Consider the following 22409-nt stretch of genomic DNA (forward strand, 5'->3'; position numbering starts at 1 on the left):
CCTGACATCCCTATGCCTCCTCTGCTGCCTAAATGTGGTTGCTTCTTGCAGATGTTGTGGCTTTTCCATCTGTTTTCTGTTCATTCTGTCTGACTCGCAGAGAAAATCTGGCTACAGCAAATCAAATGCAAATTTGTCACATTTGAGTCCACTGGGAGTCACAATTTCATGCTACTCTCTACACATTTGACTTTCTGCAGCTTTGCACTGAAGCACTTGGTCAAGGTCCACTGACTTTGATTAACCACTGTCCTGTCTCTCACTTGCCCAAGCTGTCTGAATCTCAACACTGACACTTGATTTCAGTTAAGTTTCATTTTCATTGCTGTTTCATTTTCACTGTTGTTTTTCTAACACTCTAAGTTACATGAGATGTTCTTTCAGCCTYAAATTATAAAACYACTGCTCTGTTCCAAGAAGAGTCCYGTGGGTAAAAAGAGCAACACTCCAAGAACCATCAGCTTCAGAAATGACAATATCTTAATACTTTACTTTTAGCCTCTGTAGTCTTTCTTCCAGTGTGGGTTTTGTTTCTGAGGGCTCAAAGCAGTCCTTCAAAGACAGCTGAGTGCTGCTGAACCAGTCATTAAAGTTCTTGCAGTGACCTGAAAAAAAAACAAAAGTACATTCCAATTTTTTTCATTAGTTGCATTCTGTGGAAGACAATCTTATTTCACWTGAAGATTTCAGACAATTTGCAATCATATTTATCAGTGCTAATGTCAAAGGCTGTTTCTTACTACAGAACATGCGACTGAAAATGCTGAAACTCTTATATTTTTTTTTACCCAACCTTAGTTGACAACCAGCAGACCTGTTTACTAGAACAGTCTGTTACACAAAGCAGTTTGGGTAAACAAGACCTGGAATAGCCTAGTGGAAACTTTTCTTTTAAATTCCACACAAATTAATACTATTTAAATAACATTTGAAGATAAGAGAGTATCTTTGGGCCAAATTTCCCACCTGCACAATCCTGTGTCTACTTAAAAAGTAATAACACTCTTTATTCTTGTGAGTAATTTTAAATAAAAAATAACTGGAAAAATTGAAAACATTGGATTTTTCAATTAAATACTGTAGCATTTGTTCTTGAATTATGCTTTACACTTTTTAAAATCTATTTTTTAAAACGCAGAAATAAGAAACAAAATACTTTGATTCAGACTGAGTGGTTTTTGGGGTCAAAACTCATTTTTCTGCAAATCTTTATTTTGTTCAGAATCTGAGGCAGTTTGGGATTTGAAACCAGTTTCAGACACCTAACCAATTAATTGCATAACCTTTAAGCMATTGTGGTGGTAAACCTGTAAAGGTAAATAATCATGAAATGTGTTCACTTACGATTCAAAACACCAATAAAGTGATCTTGAAGCACGTGTTTCTTGTTATTAAATAAATCAGTGACACATTTAAGCTGCTTATTTAATTCATCCACATCAGGACAATCCGTCTCTTCCTGGAGTAATGCCACAAGGTGTTCCTGCTGCAGAATTTTCTGGTGTATCTCCTAAGGTTATAAAAAAAAAAAAAAAGAAATTTCTTTTTAATTAAAATTTTGAAGAGCAAGCAGAAGTTCACTGTACAGAGCTGGTTTACTACAAGCTAGAGTTGTGCAAAAGGGTTTAAATCTGCCAAAGTAACTTCTTAAATTATATTGGCATTAACAAGGCCACAAACAGGTAGATATAAACAGTGCCATTTTATCTTCCAGAGCATACAATACTTAYAAGTCATAATGCATTAGCTGCCACAGGCATTATTCCATCCCCCAAATTCCTGATTCTGTATATCAAGACCCTATGGGTTGAAAGGTAACTTAGAGGGAGCTGGAGAATTAATTAAAAGCTCTATTTTTCCTCCAATGCCTGTGATTTCACTGCCCCAAACACTTAGGGATCTGACACCCACAATGTGTATAATCCACTCACTGCTCCACAGGAGGTTTAAATCTTGCCAGCCTAAGCCTCCAAGCTCAAGTTTCAGCAAATATTTGGCTGAAATTGTCCACTGGGAGCTCCTCTTGCAGTCAGGTTCAGGTGGCACAAAGGCTTTCTCTGTATATTACCCAGTCTTAGAAAAAAAAAACCAACCCAGAACCCCACTACTGCTTGAACACATCCTGGGTGGAAATATTGCGTCTGGGATCAACCACTTCCAACAGCTGCAAGGGTTAACTAAATATATCTGACAATTTCAGTAAAAACAGGCTTTCTTCCCCATTTCTGGCAGCTGAAGGAAACATTCAAGCCAGGCTCTTCACTTGAGTTATTCCAGCAGTTTACAAYTGACTCAGGATGAACACTTAGGAACACTCACCCAAGAGAGAAATTACGAACAAATTTACAAAWTACACATAATTTGTGGCATGCTACCTCTAATTTAGTAAAGATCTCTAAGGTGTCTGAAGGAGATAAAGCTTTCAGGAGTGATTCAGTCATTCCAATCTGTGTCTTGGCCAGATCAAGGTCTCCTTTCAGCTCTGCTGTATTCACGGTGAGTTCACTGGTCCCTYGCTTTGCTGACAACAGCTCTTTTATTAGCTCCATTTTTTGCACAACAGATGATCTGATGACCTTAAAATTGGGAATAAACATGCATCAATTATACTGGATTGATTTCCTGGAGTATTACAAAAATCCATCACAGACATAAAAAGAAATTAAAGTGATCTGAAGTCCAGACATTCCAATTATGGTTTGTTTCGATTTGTTTTTCAATTTCTGGAGCGGGAGGGAAAMATTTAYRTCCTGCTTTTCYGAGGAGAAATTATCTCAGTTCATCTTTATTAGCATATTTACTGGTGCTGTTTTGTTAACAAATTTATTTGTCAATCTCCCCAGTGCCTCCTGTGAGCTGGGTAAAGGCCTTACACAAGCTTTGGCTGCCATGAAAAAGAGGKTGGCAGCTCTCTCTGTAACACACCTCCCTCCAGGGATTCCACGGGGGCCAATTCCCCAAAAAAGGCCAGCACAGAGGTGGGAAACTCTGGCTCCAGACTATYCACTGAGGAGCAASAGGTCCCAAAGCTCMTCCTTGATTTGCAGGAAGCAGCASCCAGTGGGATCACAGGGTGGRACACCAWCCTGGGTGCCCCTGAGRAGCACAGCGTGCACAGCACRATGTTGYAGAGTCCTTCCCTAAGCTCCTTAGATCACTTTACCCAGTGAAACTCCTCCAGGTTCACTGCCTGCTGAGGATAAACACAGAAACACCCAAATGGGGTCAAGCTCAAGGTGCATGTGAGGGATGCCACGAGTGGGTGAGCAGGGAACTGCTACAGGAGAGAGGTGAGCTGACATGGGATTAAACAGGAATTCATTCTTTGCTGTGTGAAGCCAATACAAAAAGATGAAGATTTCCTTGTGATATCCCAAAGGAAAACATCACAGCAAACATCACCCTGTGCAAGAAACTGCAGATTACCAAACTACAATAAGCCATGCCCAGGCAAGAACTCCTGGGATCCCCAAACAAGGTGATGAGGTCCATGGTGTCCCATTGCTGGCCAACAGCTAAACACCAGATATCACTGATATCAGCCTCTTTGGGCAGGCCCAAGGCCATAAAAAGGCACAGAAGTTGGAGAGACCATTGTGTTTAAAATGACAGCTTTGGTTCYAACAGCCTGAGAGGTACAACAAATGAAATAGCACTGCCCACTGGCAACAAAATKACTCCAACTCTCCTTGAGAGATTTAAGTCAAACCAAAGACTGTGGCAAAGGCAACAGTAGAAGCAGGGCTGTTGTAAGGAGTACTGATGGATCAGCTGTAAAARCTTCTTTACCTGTAGCTCCAGTGGAGGTTCATTACTATTCAGAAGTTCTTCTATTTCAGCCACCGTGATGTCGAATTTTTGGAGTTTTTGCTCTTGGACTCGTAAGCATGCCTGAAGGTGGAAAAAACACATTGGTAACTGTGCTTCCCCCAAAATTAAATCTTCATGTTTCTGTTAGACAACTATATTAAAATATTCTGATTGTGCATTTTGGCATACARAGGCATCACAATTTGTTCATTTCCTTTTAGCAAGTCAGGCATTTTTTGCATTTGAGTCAGAAATGCTCCATGTTTCTCAGGAAAAGCAGCTGATAATGCAGATCTAGCATATATTTAACAACCTTAATTATTTTGCTTCAAGCAAATTTGCAGAAAAATATTTTTAATTTTGCTTTTATGTCTTGCTGCTTCTATTAAAAGGGATCTTCTCAGGTGTCACAGGCTTGAAGTCAAGAATTGGCATCCTGATGGCACAGGGTTTGGTATGGATGTGATAAAATATAACACATGCTGTAAGCACTTTTTAAATGTAAATCCATTGCATATGAAAAGACCTCCACTCATTTGAATGTATTTTGGAACCAGTCAGTAAYGTGAAGGTAAAATGCCAGCTTCAACTTCTGAACAGGATAATCACATTGTCTCATATTCCCCAATCAATATTCCAGGCTCCCTGAGGACAAAGCATTTCTTTTGTAGTCTCTGTACGAGCAATCATCAAAACCYATTCATGTGCTGCAGCCCTTAAAAGAGTTTGCATTTGCATTCAGGCTACAGGGGAAAGCAGAACTTCTTTCACATTATTTATACTGAAATTATCCTTAAATACACAGTCCAATAATTCGTTGCTCTGTTCTTTTGTGACAGGCTCCTTGAAAACACATGCACCGGTGCTCTGCTGGGCGCTCACAAAGGAGCCTGGGCTTCCACCCTGTGTAACATGATAAACATTGCAACAGTTGGGGGTCTTTTGGTCATTAACATAAACGTAGAGATGTTTCAGGATCAGCAAAAAAAGAAGTGATAAATAAAGTGATAAATAAACCTTGAATTGTTTTACAAAAATTTCAACACACTGGTTTTAGTTTTCTCTCCTTCTACCCCTCTTTTTTAGTAGCTCATGGGAACATGGTTTGTCTCCCTTGCCCTCTTCTCCCTCTTCCTTTGAGACTTCTCTCTCTCAAGGAAGCAGCAGAATAACCGTGGTCCAGCCACCTCCAGCACAGCCCTTCTAAAGAGGAGCAGAGTCACACTGGGGCACAGTCACATCAAACCTGGCTCGAGCAAAAATGACCCTAAAGATGCATTTTCCACCGGGTGCATTTTCACTGGAACCCCCAGGGACCTAAACTACTCCAGGTAAATTCTGGTAATACAATGGCACAGAGAATGATGTGACAAAACATCCATCGCTGCACAGTGGATACACCACTGTTTCCTARTGAAGATCCATGCACAAAGAGCACCTTGGCTTTTTACTGCTCTGCAAATTAAAACAAATGCTGACAGTAGGAGGAAAGCTGCAAACAACCACAATAAAAACCAGACCATTTGTAGCCTTGTGAACACTGAGGAAATACTGCCTGCAAATTTTCAAACAAGAGGACAAGTGATATATTTGTGTCTCGATTGCACTCAAGCAGGAAATTGTTTTTGCTTAGTAGACACTGGTTATGACCACAACAAAGCAGCACAGTGGGTCCATTATGGCCACAAAGTTAGAAATTAAAATATTTACCCCCATACACGAAGCTCTTCAATGGTACAGACCTAATGCATGTGTTTTTAGACCCAGCTGCACCCTGATACAGAGAATTAATGTGATTATTATTTATTTATTATTAATCTGTGCCAAAGGGGCACAGGCAGCCCAGGCTGTGTTGCTGTCTGCCCATGGGGCTGGCTCTGGCTGCAGCCACTCACTCACTGCTGAAACTGCAGCAACACACAGGATGGGGGAAATGAACCACCTCTGCAACCTCTGCTCGAGCTGTGCACTGCCCAGAGGCTMCAGCATCCTCACTGATGGGCCATTTCTATCTAGAAAACAATCTTAGCCTACACACASTCTTTTTTTCCTTCTCTTTTACTCCAGGATGCAAGCTGCCCAGGCCTTCTCTGTGTTTGTACACACAAAGCATTGATGGGGCTTTTCTAGTCCAAAGCAGCATTTGCAGCATTGCAGTGATTGAAAACCATTTAATACACACATACACCATCGATGCATTAATTTCCAAGACTTTTATCCCAAATTACAGGCAATATCCTTGGTGAAACCACCAATGCAGGCACAACTGCAAATGTTGCAAGTTCCTCTGCTGGAATTTCTATGCAATGTGCATGTTTATAGCCCAAAGCCCATTTCATTGTGGTATAAATGAAAGGTTAAATATTTTTATTTTAGTTACCTTCAGCTGTGTGAGGTCCTCTTCAGTCAGGCAATGGTCTTCTGCGTTCTTGAGCTCTGCGTTTGCCCAAGCGTCGATCGTGCCAGATAAACTCAGGAGTTTGTCCCACAAAGCCTGAGCTCTCCCCAAATTATCACAGTAGTTTTCRGTCTTTTCATTGATCTGCCATCAGGTTGATAGACAGAAAACATATACAGATTTTAAAAAAATGTTGAGTTATATTTTAAATCAAAAGCAGCAAAAATAAAATCGGAGAGAGATGAAACCATCCACAATAACAAGTGCGGCAAAGGGGGGGGGGGGGGAAATCTCATGTCTTCACAGTAAACTGGTCATGGAGAAGATATTTAAATCCCTGCCACACATGTCACCAAACATACCAATCACAACAGCAGCTTGCCAGTTTTAAGGCAGGTTTAGGAAGGAGCCTTGCTCATTAATGTTTATCTACTCCCAGTAAATACCATTTAATCTCAGTATTGATGCACTGCTTAGATCGACAGTGGCGAGCATTCCTCACCAAAAACACCAGCACTGTAATTTTCCAGATTGTCTCCGAAGTCTAAATCCACTGAAGTTGTTACAGAAGCTTACAGATTCACACGGAAAGCACAAATATTGCCTTTCTGCATTTTCTRCAATTATTTACTGCCAAGGAGTACTGATGATATAAACTACCTGAGAGATCAGAAATATTACATCCATAGATACTCTGCAAGCTGGTAAACACTTGGATTTATCTCTTAAGAATCTCTGCCATATTGCACTTAATTTATTTGAAATATTACACCCGCGTCAGAATCAATTACTATAATGCATAACAGATAAGACCACCCTGATAATTTACTTTTTACATACATCCAGCCATCTGTCCACAATAATGTTAGCCTCATTCTCRAACGGAGGCTCCTCAAAGCTCCTCATTTTATTCAGCTGGAATTGCAGGTTTTTGCAGATCTGATTTATTTTGTCCACGTCTTCAGAGTGATCATTAAATTCCTCTTTTGCCTCTTCAATCTGTGAAAAAGACCACATGGGTATCTGTGAGTGTGTTTGCTTATGATTGTTTATTCAGCAAAATATTTTTTTTAACTGACTTGCTGGCTTGTTTTTTTTTTTTTTTTTTTGCTTAGAGAAATTACAGATTACACAAAATAATGTATTTTATACAATATGATGAGACTAGGAATACATCCTATGTTGTTATACCCCTGTCATGCTGACAGGAATATTTCCCTGTTAGAAATCCATATCATTCTGTTATTGGCTGCAAARCAGCTGAGTGGGAATTATGGATAATTTATTTTTTAAAGAGCCAAAACCACAGTTTGCTTTTAATTCCTGAGTGCCAGATCCGAGGGGACTGCACATCCACACACTTGGCTGCAGAAACACACAATGCACAGCGTGATAATCATCTGAGATACTGTTATAATTCTAAAAAATATAACCTGGCATTGTGACCCCCAGGTTTTGATTTATTTACAAAAAAAAAAAGCTTAAATCCTGCTTAACCACAGGCACTTCAAATATRTCACTGCCAGAAACAGAAAGGTCTCTTTCTCCTACTTTCTGTTTAAACACCAAGCTGCTTCTTTGTGTTTAATTGGAATGTCGGTGTTTACAAACAACATGGAAGCTTCCTGGAAAAGAAACACTGACCTCTAGTGCCAARCGCTTTGATGTGAACAGCCCTCCTCATTTCCCACAGACATCCTGGGAAATTCCATCTTCCCACACCGCCAGGGGACGGGTGGAAAGGCAGCTCTCACAAACCAAAACAAAGCAGGGGACTTGCTCTGCTATAATTTATGTAATTCTAAATAACACCAGTTATTTCGAATTTAACATCAGTTATTTCAAATTTGACATCAGTTAAAAAGTCATCAGCACTCAAGGACATGCCTGTAGCATGCCACAGCCATTTCAGAGCACAGCAGGCGATGTCCCCCTGCAGCAGAGCCCCCAGTTGATACGAGGAGCCCCAAATCTCACTGGTGGGACCAGGAAAAGACCCAGCCCCAGCTAAAAGTGGGGTGGCACAAGCAGACACCATCCCCCTGCCCAAGCAAAGGCACCACTCACATTCCTTCTTAAACTGAACCATCCCAGACACTGCCTGAGAGCAAACATTCCTGGATGGTGTGGGGATGCCTCACCAGGAAGCTTAAAAATAGGATCTGAACAGGCAATTATATAACCCAGGATATGTGATAACAGAACAGTGAAATGGTCACAGTGGACATGCTGCTGGTCACTCATCTATTAACCACGGACAACYATGCCCAGRGGCTGTGTTCATTTAGCCAAGAAGCTGATAGTAACATTTTTGACACCTGAATTTMTTCYACCTGAAAAGGTAGAAAACTTTAAACTRMATGAGTTGAAATASCTGCTCTCTCAGTATGAGCAGCTCRCCAAGTAATGTAAAAGCTMCTGCAAATGCTGAACTGCTGTCAAAGACAGCTTGGAGCAAAAGGACAGGACTTAATCTCATCTTCATATCAGATCTTAGTTCTTCCATGRGGTTTGGTTTTGTATTTTTAATCCCTGTCCTTTAACAAGACCTTGACTCACTGAGCAAAAACAGACTTAGCAAAACAAGAATATGGGGTCCCTAAATGTATTTTGGAAGCCAAAGTGAAAGCAARGCCCCAATATCTGTCCTGAAGGCTGAGTACAAAAGCAGCCCTGCACCTGAACGCTTCCAGGAAAGGCTTTTCTTTGCTTTCCACCAAGTTCTTGTCACTCACCTTTGCTATCAGCCTGTTCAAATTCTCCTTGCCCATGTAAGAAGTTTGCTGGGAAAGCATAATCTCCTGTTTTTGGATGATGCTGGTCAGACTGGTTTTGCAGCTCTGATACTGCTTCAGGAGCTCCAGAACCCGTGCACACTGCTCCTGGCTGTTAAAAAGAGATGTTTTATTCATGGCTTAACCATAAAACTGCAGCCTCAACCTCCTGTCTGCTTCCTTTCTATTTTCACACATGTGGGGAATTTGCCAGCTATGTCTGGATGAGAAAAAGGAGTGATGAACTSTACCAGTCCCAAACCCTGCAATACTGTGTGATACCTATGTTGTAGCCAGACAGGTTTTTGGGATCAGAAATCCCCTTTACCACCATATGCATCTGATCCACATTTAACTGTGGTGAGAGCTGTGTTCATGTGATCCTCTGCACCTGAAAGGTGAKCTCAGTCTCCAGCAAACTGAAATAGAACATGCAGCAGATCTCAGAGCAGCTGGGATGGTGGACATCAGCCCATCCTGCAGCGGGGTATGGAAACAGGTTACTCCCACTTGTGCAAGGTGCAAGAATCAACCAGAACTGTGTCAGTCCATGCAAAGCCTCTGGGCACCTTCAAAAACCCCTGTTTGATGGGCAGATGCTCCAGGTGATCAACCACAGCCTTTCCCAGTCCCCACTCTCACAGACAAACCGAGCTCCTTTTATTTTGCTGTGTAAGAGACTGTTTTCCCAGCTGTCCTTTTCCATTTGTTTCAGTTTGTGTTTTCTTTCTCAGCATGCTGGCATGAAACTCACAGCAAATACAGAACAAATGCCATTCCCAGCAGCAGCCAGGTTTTTCTTCTGGATACCAATCAAGCCCAGCACATCACTGCATACCTGCTAAATGATGGGACTGTGATGTTTTAAAATCATGCAAAATTCATGCGTTTTGGATGCAAAGCTCCATGAGCAATTCTTGGCTTAATGACAATTTATATCATTTTAATGGTAACATCTACTGCACCAATGTTTCCTTTGCTTTAAGGTTTGGTCTAGGGCTGTTTTCCTGTTTGATTTTAAAACTAAACATCTTCCTTGGCACAACACTACTTTAAAATGCAGTTTTTCTCCTTACCATTCAGCAAGCAAGAGCTTTGTATCCTCCCATAACCTCTCTGTAGCTCGGCATTGCTCATTTGCTTCCTCTGCTTTCTCCTCATCCATCTGTGGGAGCTTATTAGCAATTTCTTGCATAGGTTTCATTTCAGCAGCAGCACGATCCAATTCCTTTTCCAATTCTGTTAATGATTTTATCCTTTATTAGAAAAAAATGAAATACAGYCTTATATTAAAGCAAGCCTTTGATTTGGTTCACAATGTAATTATTAAGCTCCCTAGAAATTCATCGTGAGCTCCACATACTGTATTAAATGACATCATARAAAGTCTAATTTGATCTTCAATTCATGAAATCTGACACAGATGAGTTATGCTGACCTCAGCACTGTGAGAAAGTAATCCAAATCCTGAAGGGCAGCTGGGTCTGTATGAATATAGTGAAATTAATTTGTAATAAAAGGTAAGTGCAGTCTGTCCATCTTACACTGCAGTTTCATATCAGGTGCCCAGGATCCCCCTATTTCARTTTTCTTACTGAAAACTAAGATCACAATCAGCCTCCTCCTTTTTCTTCCTCAATGCTGCTTCAAACACACATGAATACATCTGAGTTTAAAGAAAAAAAGTGGAGAAGGCTTCCTTTTTCAGGCTGCAATGGAACAAATAAAATAAATTCGCAGCTTCTGTCCATGTTCCACAGATACTCCAAGTTTCAGTGCTCTACTGCAGAGGGGTCACARACTGAAACTATGAAAGTAAAAGAGCTTTAAAAAAGAATTCACCTTTTTTGAATCGCTGGAATTGTTGGATCCTTCAGGCCTATTTTGTTAATTCTGTCACGTAGATCCTGGATGGTTTTAAGGAGTTCACTGTTTTTTCTGGAAAAAGTCTTGTACAAGTCTTTCTCTTCTTTAAGCACCTGTTCACTTGGGGCATCATGAACTGCATTTAGCCCTTCAGACAAAGTCAGAACAAGGTTTTCACAGCATGTCTTTCTCCCACATTCAGCATCTTCCAAACAGATATCAACAGTCTTCAGGCGTTCATCCAAACATTTAGCYTCTTCTGCCATGTGAGAAACTTCTTGTGCAGCCTCTCTCAAAGCTTTCCCCTGTATTTCAGGCTGATCTGGGAGACATTTGATGGAAGAATGAAYCCTCCTCAGTGAGGCCATAAAAGCCTCCAGATCTTTAAGGACTGTCTCACGGATCTGCATTTTATGGCTCATTTCTTCAAGCTGGTTTTGATAGTAAATCATAATTTTGCTYGCAGCCTGCAGGTCTATTGGATTAAATTCATCCCTTGCTGAACTATCTAGGTGTTCCAATTGTTTGCACACTTCAATCTGATTTAATATGGATCTCTGTAGCTCCTGAAATTGAGAGAATGACCAACAGTGTTAGCRAGTGAAAGAAAACATATATCCTGCATTCAAGCTGAGCCTATGGCTGAAAAACAAATTATAGTGGCAGCAAAAAAGGATGCTGAACTGAGTGGTTAAGATAGAAAACCTATTCTGGATGTCAGAGAAGGGAAGGAAAAAGAASAAAATAATGAAATAAAATGGTATTCCACACACAGAGAATTTCATCAGCCCTACAGAAAGTTAAGACTCCTTCCAGCAATCAGACAAGGAGAGAAAGATGATGATAGCCCTGGGACTGAAAGCAGCAGGCTCTCACAGCAGGACATCAGTCAGAGCACAGGCAGGCACTGAGATATTTATTATTCTGCCATCTTTTAAGTTCTTTAGGCTATACTTTTGGAGGAGACTTTCACGCATTTAAAAATCTCCTGGTGCAGCCCACAGACTGTCTGGTTACAGCCCTCAAAGAGCAGTGTGTCAGGGTTGTGAAACACCAGCTGGGCAAAAATTGTGTGTCCCTGCAGCCAGAACTGGTCAGACAGAGTACACATGCTCTCTGCCCTACAAGCTCGAGAGACCTAAACCCTCCTTCACTGGTGAGCCAAGGGCAGACAAATGCAAACTTTCATTTCTGTGCAGCTGTCAGAGAGCTCAGCCCTGAGAGCAAGCCAAGAATAAAACAATATTCACCACCCTGCCTGATGGACCAGAGCCTGGGCAGCAGGGATTGACAGCAGGTGAACAATTCCTGCACCCACAYGGAGCTTCCAAAGCCATCCTGGGCTTTGCTCAGATACCCCAGCAGATGTGACACAAGGCAGCTTGGYTGAGCTCACAAATTAACACCACAATTCCTGTGTGACTCCATCACGCCATACCGGGCCAGGTGGGAACACCACACATCTGCATCTGAGGAAGGTCCTGACCTTTAATGAAATGTTCACAACAATGTTTTTTACAGCAGAACCTGCTGAGGAGCCTTGGCTTGCTCCACCAAAGACGTTTAAACACAGGGACTAAAATGCTGCTACAGATTTTAGAAGGTTTGGGAAGTCTTGTCAGCAGTCCCAACCTCCTGAGCAAAAATCCCACAAAGTTCTCCACTTCCCAGACATTAAAACCTCTCCCTGCCAGGTTGTGGTTTCTGCATCTTCCCTTACCTTCAGCTCCCTATAAGCAAGGTCACTGTTCATCAGATTAAACTGCTGGATGTCCTTTTTCTTCAGGCGCTGATCTAATTCACAGAGAAGAATGGATTCGTTTTCTATTGGCAAAACAATTTCCAAAGCAGTCCTTAAAGAGTTCATTCTGCAAGAAAGGTAACAAAGCATGAACTGGGAAAGCAAGCAGGAAAGAAGAGACACTCAATATTTYTGAGCACAAAAAGCCACAAAATAACTGTCAAATCTAATCCTCCTCCTCCTGAGGTCAAATGAGGGGTTTTTTATTATTGAGAAAAGCAGTGTGAATYACCATGAATTTAACCAAAAATAAAGGAAAAATAGGAAATAACAGCAATATAGGGCGTGTTGAACAGTTACAAAGATCTGGCTCTGTTTCCTGAAGAGATTCACACTATTTGTGTATCTGAATGAAGAAAAATTAACAACAGCTTAATTTTACACAATGAAGAAAAGGTTAAAAATGCACAGATATTTTCCACAATGCAGATTATTCCCTTCACAACATACACAATTAATTACAATTCCTTAGCTAATATCGAAGTGCCATTCTATACCTGGTACTTATAATATCCTGAAGCTCTTTCCACTCTCTTTGCAGCTTGTTTCTTGCCTCAGAGATAAGAGCCTGCTGCATGTCAGCCACAAGATTTTCTAAGGTAGATGAGATGTTTTCCAATTGTGTCCAACCAGAACTGATTTCACTCTCTATTACCTACAAGATAAGCAGTACTAATGCATTAATATGATCCTGTATTTCTCAGTGGACAGTTCATAAAACTACAGTCATAAGAGTCTCTACAAAAACAGCAAAAGCATCATCTGAAACTGAGAGAATCTATTGCCTTTTTTCCCTTTAAGACACAATTTTTAGCTGCATGCAAACCTCTACCAAGCTTTTATGATGACAATTTCCATGTCAGATATTTGCCTTGGCTGTATTTTATAAAAGGTTCAATAAATACGGGCCAGTCATTTTTACAAGAATGAAAATATCTCCACCTAGCTATGTTCAAAAGAAAAACAAATGTAGAACTGAACCAAGTTCTGAGATGCTTGAAAAGGCTTTGTAGTCCTTTCAAGCAAGGCCTTGAAAAATTGCAGTAAGAAATTTTTCAGCATCAGCTCTGTGCCTTTTGTTGTCRCCTCAAGGATCTCACAAACCTAATCAAGTTTTAAGTGCTGCAAAAGTTTCATTCTGCACAAACACTTGATGGTTCAGCCCTGACAACTCCTCCAGCCCTGGCCATCTCTATCACTCACCATTCCTGCTGACAAAAAAAAAAAAAAATCCCCTTTCTGTAGTTTTTTCCCCATTACACCTATTTCAGCCTGCAGATAATAAACCCAGAGCCACCAATTTCATCTTTCAGCAGCACCTGCAAAACTCCACTGCTGAGCAGGAATGCAGCTCTGCTGAAACCTAAATCCTTGATTTCCCTGCTTCTAACAAACCTGGCTGCAAGAATGGTCCTTTTCCCTTGGCAGTACATATAACACAGTGGTCTACAAGAGAAAATAACAATTTAGGCACCAGGTATACATTTAAGAGATGAATACTTGCCTGTAGTTCAAGCAGCTTATTCTGAAGGCACGAAGTGCCCTTTATTTCATCAGTAAAGCCAGATGCTACTTTATCTCTGCTGAGTTGTAGAAGTTCCTCCAGGTTACTTCTTTGTGTGTTAAAGCTAAGGAAAGATGAAAACACTTTCAAAGAGAATATGATTTTTAATTAAATGGAATATCTCAGGGTATGGGACTCACTCACCAACAGATTGCCACAAAAAAGATGCAAAGCCTATTGCAAATATGTATTTTAAGTCCCAAATGAATGGGCAWAAACGAGCAACATATTAGAGATTGCTAACATGGCTCATTTTCAAGAATAAATGCCAGGACTGCATTCTCTAAATTCAGTTTTATGAATGTAAAAATGTCAGTTCTCCAAAAAACTAGACACATTTTTTTTTATTCTGCAATATTTGCAGTTATTTATAAAACAGGGGCAGACTTTTCTGTCCCAAGAAAAGAGCAGAAGTAGAACTTTTATAGCTAAAAATGTTCTTCCTACAAAATCTTAATGTTTGAAGCATTTAGCTGCTGTAGTGCTTATCAATTGTAGATCAATATTCAGTAAACTGTAGCAGAAATAGGAGAGGGCTCTGCATAGAAAAAGGGCGCCTTATGTTTGGAACATTCAATTAATTTGTGAATGTCTGTCCAGCATACCATCATGTCTTAACACACATGTATTTTTTGATTTAAAAATTACCTCTCCAACAAAGTTGGTATGGCCAAGTCACCATCTTCCTCAAATTTGTTTGCACAGCTTTCTCCATTGTGATGTTTCACATCTGGTTCCAAAACTGTATCTGCAGCAGGTCTGGAGGTCTGAGTGGAAATAAAAAGGGTAACAGTTGTCTCCACATCACTCTGTGTCACACACAGCAAAGCCCAACAGACATCTGTGAACTCCTGAAGGAAGGAATTGCTTGATGTTGCTCCCAAAGGAAAGGAGAGATTCCTTTCATGAATACAAAATGTGCCTAAACTCAACCATGAACCCAAAGAGCAAATTTGTGAACATTTGCAGCCAGCTCTTTCACTCTTTCCACAGATACAGACAAATACCCCCARCTCTTCACTAGTTTTGCTTTCTCTGTCCTCTGAAAATTGTTCAGGTTACTGGAACACTGTGAGGGATTTGCACTTGAACACAGCTTCCCACATGACCCTTCCAACTGAAAATGACTTTTTAGCAAAATATAATTACAGGTTGGAGGTTCACATCTCCTCAGGATGCCCAGTGCTGCTCCCTGCTTGTTAATTTTGAATATTTGCTTAGTCCACATTCACAAGAACAATGAGGTTTTGATTTCTGACCACAGGCTCAAGGTCTCATTACAATAAAAATAGTAAGAGAAATAAACACTTTTTCCTTTTGGCAATGACCTYCCTCTGACAGAGAACTGTTTTCCAGACTAACTCTGGGCTCCTCACCTCCTGCATCCCAAGGCTGTCAGTTTGCTCAGAAGAACCAGACTCTTCTCCATTCTCAGAAGCCATGATGGAGCTCCTGCAAGAACAAAATATCAAATACAAAGGGAAAAGGAAAATCCTAGCTCGACATCAAAAACAGTGTAGCTGTGATAAGGGTAATCCAACATTGTACTTGTGAGTTTATGAAAATATTGTTTAAATGTACAGCTGCCCACAGTGAAGTACTACCAAGATAGATTTTGTGATACTYTAATGCATGAATCTGTATAAATGCTCTCTGGAAAGCTACAACACACCATGAGCCAGCCACCCACCCTTTCTGAGGGCAYTGTCCTTTTCCAGCACGAGCCAGCAGTGCTGTGTGAGTATCTGACACCATTTGTTGAACCTTTTCCAGCTTTTTTTCACAGTCTGCAGTGAGGGCCTCTATCCCAGGGACAGTTTCTTTTGATAGTCTTCCCAAARTTTTAAGGTCTTGCAACGACTTGTTCAGTTCCTGCATGCTGCCTTCATGTGAAAAAAAGGCCTAAACAAAGAAAAACAACTTTAAAAACTCACGTTAGTCATAAGGATATGCAATTATTCTCATATATTTTGTTTTATATTTCCATTGCCTTCTTGGATGAGTGCTCTTAAAAGTGTCAAACCAAGAAATACACACTTATTTTCTCTTGGTTCTTCCTCAAATAGAGTCAGAAATAAATTAGGATTTCCAGCAACAGGTTCCCCAACCATATTCACCAGACCACACTGACTCTTCTTTAATTTTGAAATTCATTATATTACTACAATTTCAACCGCTTTGGTCCCAAGTCTTTTCTACCCTGACATCAGATAGACACATCTACTGACTAAAGAAAAAGCAGATTTTTTTTAAAAAATATTCCTCATCAGTTGTTATACCTTCTAGGGTGAAAACAAGACATACTAAAAATCTGGGGAAAAAAGAATGGAAAAAAAGATACCATCTACTACTTAAGGAGTTCATTCTAACAGTCTGCAAGAACACTAATATTTGCAGTCAAAAAAGGTAAAGAAATAATTTGGTGGCCTCTTTGCCCTGTGTTTATATAACACAGAGTACAAGAGCCCTGTTCCACAGGCACAGGCTGCCAAAATGTACCTAAAAAGCAGGAAAAAGCTGTCAAAATGTRCCTAAAAAGGAGGAAAACAGACAGCAAAGCATTCACAGAGAGAGGCAGAAAAGGAATGTGACAGGTACCTCATGTTCCTTGATGACCCCTTTGGTTTTATCCATACTCAGGAGTTTCTTCTCTTTGCCTAACTGCTTATTGATTTTTTTAAAAGTTGCATTAAACTTCTTTTTTTCCCTTTCTACAATGAGCTGAACATAGGATACAATTTCCTGACGAACTGCCTGCAAAATTCAAAACACATCRTTCCCATGAGATGGTGAGACAGAATTACACAGCAAGCAAAAACCTCAGAACATACTGTGACAAAAAMAATTGGTTTTCAAAGATGCCAGGCCTAATGAGACCAGGCAGKGGATTCTCATTCCTGCTTAATCTCACCTCCCATCTCCTACGAACATCATCTTCCACCACCAGCTTCTCATGATCAGATGAAATATTTTTCAGCTGTTCAGCTGCTTTCAAAAATTTGTCAAGAACTTTATTGTCCAGAGCATTAAAAGCTTCCTGCATTAAAAAAATAAATAAAAAAAAGACATCATAATGAAAACCAAACAGAACTGAATTTAACTTATTTACCTTATTTACATGATCACCCAGGCCCTTCTCTGCCAGAGGAGGCAACAAAGATTTTGGGCACTTCCATATCCCTTTATGAGATTCACATTTCGAGACAAAGATGCCTAATTTACCAGCTGCCCTCTGGGAAAAAGAGAAGATTCAGTATTTATAATAACCTGCCCAAGAATTCAGGCATGGGATTCTTGATGGGAAGCTGAATTATTGATCAGAAAAGGAAAAAAAAAAAAAAAAAAAAAAAAGAGGCTGTAGTTCTGAAAATGATGAGTTCTGATGGAGTGATGGAATAATTTAGGAGTAATTTAAGACAGGGCACTGAATAAACTGCCATACAGATTTATGTTTCTTCATTCAAGTTGTCTGCCAAGTTAATACTATGCTAAATCAGAAAGCTGAGAAAAGCCTTAATAGCTACCAAAAAAAAAGAAAAGTCAGTATTTTTCTTACTTCAGATTTTCAGAGACCACATAGCCCTTAGAAGTACTCAAATTCAGCTGGCTCAGAAAACAAACCCACCTCATATCTTGAAATACATTCTTCAGGACTTAATTTTTCACTGACAAGTTGCACAGCCTTTGAAATGGAGGCCTCAAGCTCTTTCTGGGATTCTTCAAAATTGAGCAAAGCCTCCTTCTCTGAGGGTCTCYTCTCAGATTTGGACAAGATGTTGTTCAGGTCACCCATGACAGCCTTGGAAGAAAGAAACTCTTTTCAGAACACACCCGAGTGTTGGTAATTAATGAAGTTCTTGGTTTACACCATCACTCAAATTTTTCAAATTGAGATCCTGATCTTTGGAAATGTTCTAGATTTTGCCCTAGCAAGAGTTCTGGGAGACTGATTCCAACAGTATGAAACCTTTTCTATTTTACATGACTGACAAGGAGCCTTCTTTATCCCATAATGCTAAAATCAAAGATCTCTGTGTACAAAAATGCAGGACCAATAAAAAAGGAGTACCTCAATTTTATCTCTGGCTTCTTTGATTCGTGCCTCCAGCCCAGAGGTGTGAGAATGCTGCTGAAACACCTGACTTGAAGCATTCTGCATCAGGGATTGCAATATCTCTTCTGCTGCCACAACTCGCTCTTGGCACGAGGCTCCCCTTGCAGCCAAACTCTGGTTGAACAAAGAGCATGAGAAGCCTTTACAAGAGTTTATTTGTCTTTTTCCTTGAACAAACTGTGAGAAAAAGTCAGCTTTGATCAATAATTGGTTAGGGAAAGAAAGTTCTATATTCCAGTTATGATCAGTGTGTTGGAGAGAAAGAAATCTGCTGCCATCCACAGGGGATTCTGTTTTCTGTCAGCACAGCACCTCCCATGTCTGTGCCACAGAGACAATTAGAGGCGTTTTCCAAACGTGCTTTTATCCAAACAGCTTCCCAAAACAAAACCACACATTTGGATATGCATCACCTGACCATGAGGTCATCCAAAAGTAAGCACACACGGAGGCTGAGGCTCAGATTTTCTGGTGGCACTGAGCCCTGTGAGGCAGGAAGCAGCTGGGTGCTTTGCATGCAGGAGCAGCACAGCCACGCTTGAATATTTATCATGAAAAGTCGTTATTAGAGCTGTTTTGATCTATGAATATTCAACACGTTTCTGCTGTTTGAAGCTGTCAATTAGCATTCTCCCGAGGATAATCACAGCTTTATTCTGAATCTCGACCTATTGTACTGCAGGTAACGAACAACCTGATCTCTCCTGCCCTCAGACACAGAGATACAACAGCAGACACTATTTTGGAGGCTCTGTTTCAGGGTGTCCTTTGTTACTTTATGTTTTTTAACAAAATAGTGCCACACTGCAAAATGAGGCTTGTTTTATAAACATATGCCTGTGATGACAAAAAGATGAACAGATCCTTTTCRTCGTCTCACACTCCTAAATCTGCCAGCTAAACACGGTGCAAGAAGGCACAAAGCAACAGGGAACTATCACTGATCCTGGACCACAGTTACTGCAGGTAGATTTCATAGAATAAAGAATATTTCTATTTATTTATAGCAGTTAGACAAAGGAGCTTCAATGGAACCTCCTGCTGGTGGCCACCTTCACACCATTAATGCTATACAGGCCTGTATATTCCTATATTCCTGTTGCAGGAATAATAAAGGTAACATAAAACAGGGTTTTAACTTCTTCAGTATAAAATTTGGCATCTTTGTTCAATCCCACCTTCACTGGCAGGTGAAGAAAATAAACCAGACTTTGTATTGAAGCTGCTGAGTTTTACAGACAGAATTTCACCTGCCATCTGCTGGGAGCTGGGGGTAATCCCTGGCAAAGAGATATGGGAAACAACAGAGACTAGTGGAATTTCTTGTTAGAAATTAATCTGTGCTCTTTGTGGATATTGAGAGCAACTGCTTATAAGATGAGGTTCTCAAATTACCCCACATGCTGCTTGAAAATACTTAAAATATCCTAGTTTTTCACAGGTAAGCCTTGAATTCAGCCAAACCTGCATTGGAGCATAGTTCATAAAAGCACTGTATGACCAGGGGARCTTCTCAAATTGGCAGCTTGCAGAGTTCTAGTCTGCTCCAAGTGCTGTGCTGGACAGCAGTAATTAATATCATCAAGAACAAGCTGCTGATCAGTGGCACCAACAGCATTTCAGTGGCACCTGCTCATCATCTGGACACACTGAGGGTGGAAGATTCATTTACAGCTCATCTGGGAGCGATCCTGAGAAATGCCATCAAGGCACAGGCACTGCCTTGACTTTTTACCAGCACAAAATCCACATTAAGCTCAGCTTCACTGATGGTGGCTCATTTTACCCCAGCCACAAACCTGTGCTGCAAGATGGCAATCACAGGAACAAGTATTTTAAGCAGTATTTTCACCTGCAAGTGCTCCTCCATCTCAGGTTCCACAGGCYCCTCGTGACTGATCTTGYYGAGCAGACATCCCATCTCTGYTGCCCAGCTGTCCACCCCTCCCAGSAGCTCTTCAATGTTTTCCAGGCTCCCTGGAAGTTCCATGGTTTTTTCAGCAGCATCTGTKCCCTCTTCTCCAAGCTGTAAACAAAGAGCAGGTTAAGATGTTCATTCCCATCATCTCCTCACTGCTCTGCTCCAACAGTCACCACTTGGGTCATTTCCCAGCTTTAGCACTCAACAGGGATCAAAGGGGAAATAAAAGCCAAACATATTGGTAAATAAACCATGTGAGGCTCAGCATGATTTAGGTTTTTGAGGTTCAGTCTGTGCCCATATGGCCTGTCCCATTGTCCCCTCCACTGCAAGAAGCCACATCACTGTGGAGAAAAACTCCAGGGCTGAAGCATCCCCTAGCCCAGGCCAGGGAATTCTCCAAGAGAACAGCAGCAGGTGTTGGTTAAATGAAGATCAGGAAGTGTGTTAACAGTTTATGGTACTGGCAGTCACAGGCCATAGCTCAAGCATTTGGTCTTGCCTTTTCCACAAAAAAATAAATATAATACATTTATAACATATTATGTCCCTATAGCAATGCCAGAAAAATAACTCAGGAAGTCTTTAAGACCTTAGGGAGGTGCCTTTCTTGCACCGTACATCTCTGATTCCTCAATGTATTTCCTTAAAGCAATACTTATTAAGGGTTTTTCTAGCCAACTCTGGATGTCCCTCACCTTTTGATTGCTTTCTTTGATTTTACTGCAGTCTCACTAAGTTCATCTCCTACAAAAATGTAGTAGTAATTTTTTTGCCACCGTTTACTGTCACAGCAGTACCTTTAATAAATRTCAGTGAAAGGCTCAACTCAGAAAATTAAGAGCTCTAATATTCCCAGGCAGAGTGAAAATGTCATTCTTGTGAAAGCATTCTAGGAAATGTAATATGTATAACATTAAGCAGGTTGTAGAGGGATTTACAGCAGCCTAAAAACCTGTCAAGTGAGCTGAAAAGTTGCACAACCTTAGAAATATCTGTGCAGCAATAATTACTTTCTACCAGCTGAGGCAGAGATTGTAAAATTTATCACAGGCTAAATTGATTACTTCCACCTCTAGCACTGAATGAAGAGKTTTATTCTGCAATAAGACTTCCTTTTATAAGTGGTTTTGAGATTTCAATTTAAGAATTGAACATTTTCCATCCTGCTATAATGAGAGTTTAACTGAGTGACAAAGAGTCAAGAATGGGATGCCTCTGTGTACTCTCTGCTCCTCATGCTTTAAAACTGGCAACCTTGAGCTGATTGAAGATTGATCAATCTCTGATTAGCAAGCTGACAAATCTAGAAGAGACGACTTTGAAGGCTGCATGGCAAAGAGTAAGAGACTTTGTAACTCACAAAGTGCGTCCTCTTGATGAACTTTGCCCATCTCCTGTTCAGTTTCTTCAGCTCTTTGGCAATATTTGACCCAACTTGCTCTTTGCTGACTTCGATGAGATGGTTCCCAGCTTCATTTAAGGAGCCATGAATCGAGTTCCTCTTTGCCAGGATATCAGCAGGGATCTAGACAGAGRCATTGAAATCATTTAAAGCAAAACACGGTCAAAAGTTAATTTCCAAAATGAAAAAGCAGAACAGCAACAACAGCAGCCACTGCCACATTTAATGTTTTTCTTCCAGGAGGTTTCCAAGYATCTCTATCAAACAGAGAAGTCCAACCATGTACCTCTTTTGGATCCTCATTTCTGTTTTCATCCAGCCATGTCTTTAGTAAGTTGATGTTTTCTGTGTAGTTACTCCAGGAGGACAGGACTTTCTGTAGGGTGGTATTTACATTGGAAATATACTCTTTGCATGTGGAAATCTTGGACTCCACTGTCTTTAAAAGTTTGCTGATTTCTTGAGGATCTCCAGCTAGGACACGGAATAGGGATTATTGTTATATATTTGGAAACAGAGAGGTTAATTAAATAAAAGCACTGTTTACACAGGACAGCAAATGGAATTAAAACTTGACAGCACATCAGTTCAAAATAGAGATCTTTATAACAATTTATGTGCACAAGCTTACCTAAGTCAGGACCACTTATGTTTTTCAAGTCTTCACAGATGTGAGTAGCAGTGTCTAGCTGTGCTTCAAGTTTCTTTTCTTCAATGAAATTCTGCCCAAAGTGAAAAGTAATTAACGTGGGTAAC

At 40.5% G+C, this 22409-nt stretch overlaps 1 protein-coding gene across 3 annotated transcripts in view; it reads right to left on the reverse strand.

Moving 5' to 3' along the window:
- Positions 1 to 22409, reverse strand: part of SYNE2 (spectrin repeat containing nuclear envelope protein 2) — a 155224-nt gene that overhangs the window by 111113 nt on the left and 21702 nt on the right. For all 3 annotated transcript variants that reach the window (XM_057383782.1, XM_057383781.1, XM_057383783.1), the window contains exons 14-36: positions 22285 to 22375; positions 21940 to 22127; positions 21612 to 21776; positions 20180 to 20353; positions 18283 to 18441; positions 17839 to 18012; positions 17125 to 17250; positions 16812 to 16967; positions 15904 to 16115; positions 15590 to 15665; positions 14862 to 14980; positions 14154 to 14277; positions 13147 to 13304; positions 12569 to 12716; positions 10825 to 11414; positions 10059 to 10238; positions 8944 to 9094; positions 7049 to 7207; positions 6191 to 6352; positions 3790 to 3891; positions 2376 to 2576; positions 1345 to 1510; positions 493 to 605 (exon numbers count right to left, since the gene is read on the reverse strand). In XM_057383782.1, the coding sequence (XP_057239765.1) occupies positions 493 to 605; positions 1345 to 1510; positions 2376 to 2576; positions 3790 to 3891; positions 6191 to 6352; positions 7049 to 7207; positions 8944 to 9094; positions 10059 to 10238; positions 10825 to 11414; positions 12569 to 12716; positions 13147 to 13304; positions 14154 to 14277; positions 14862 to 14980; positions 15590 to 15665; positions 15904 to 16115; positions 16812 to 16967; positions 17125 to 17250; positions 17839 to 18012; positions 18283 to 18441; positions 20180 to 20353; positions 21612 to 21776; positions 21940 to 22127; positions 22285 to 22375 (3894 nt within the window). The remainder of the gene's footprint in view (positions 1 to 492; positions 606 to 1344; positions 1511 to 2375; positions 2577 to 3789; positions 3892 to 6190; positions 6353 to 7048; positions 7208 to 8943; positions 9095 to 10058; positions 10239 to 10824; positions 11415 to 12568; positions 12717 to 13146; positions 13305 to 14153; positions 14278 to 14861; positions 14981 to 15589; positions 15666 to 15903; positions 16116 to 16811; positions 16968 to 17124; positions 17251 to 17838; positions 18013 to 18282; positions 18442 to 20179; positions 20354 to 21611; positions 21777 to 21939; positions 22128 to 22284; positions 22376 to 22409) is intronic.

The sequence above is a fragment of the Malurus melanocephalus genome, unplaced genomic scaffold (assembly GCF_030028575.1).
Source record: "Malurus melanocephalus ecotype Western Australia unplaced genomic scaffold, MMel_1.1 scaffold_659, whole genome shotgun sequence".
Lineage (NCBI taxonomy): Eukaryota > Metazoa > Chordata > Aves > Passeriformes > Maluridae > Malurus > Malurus melanocephalus.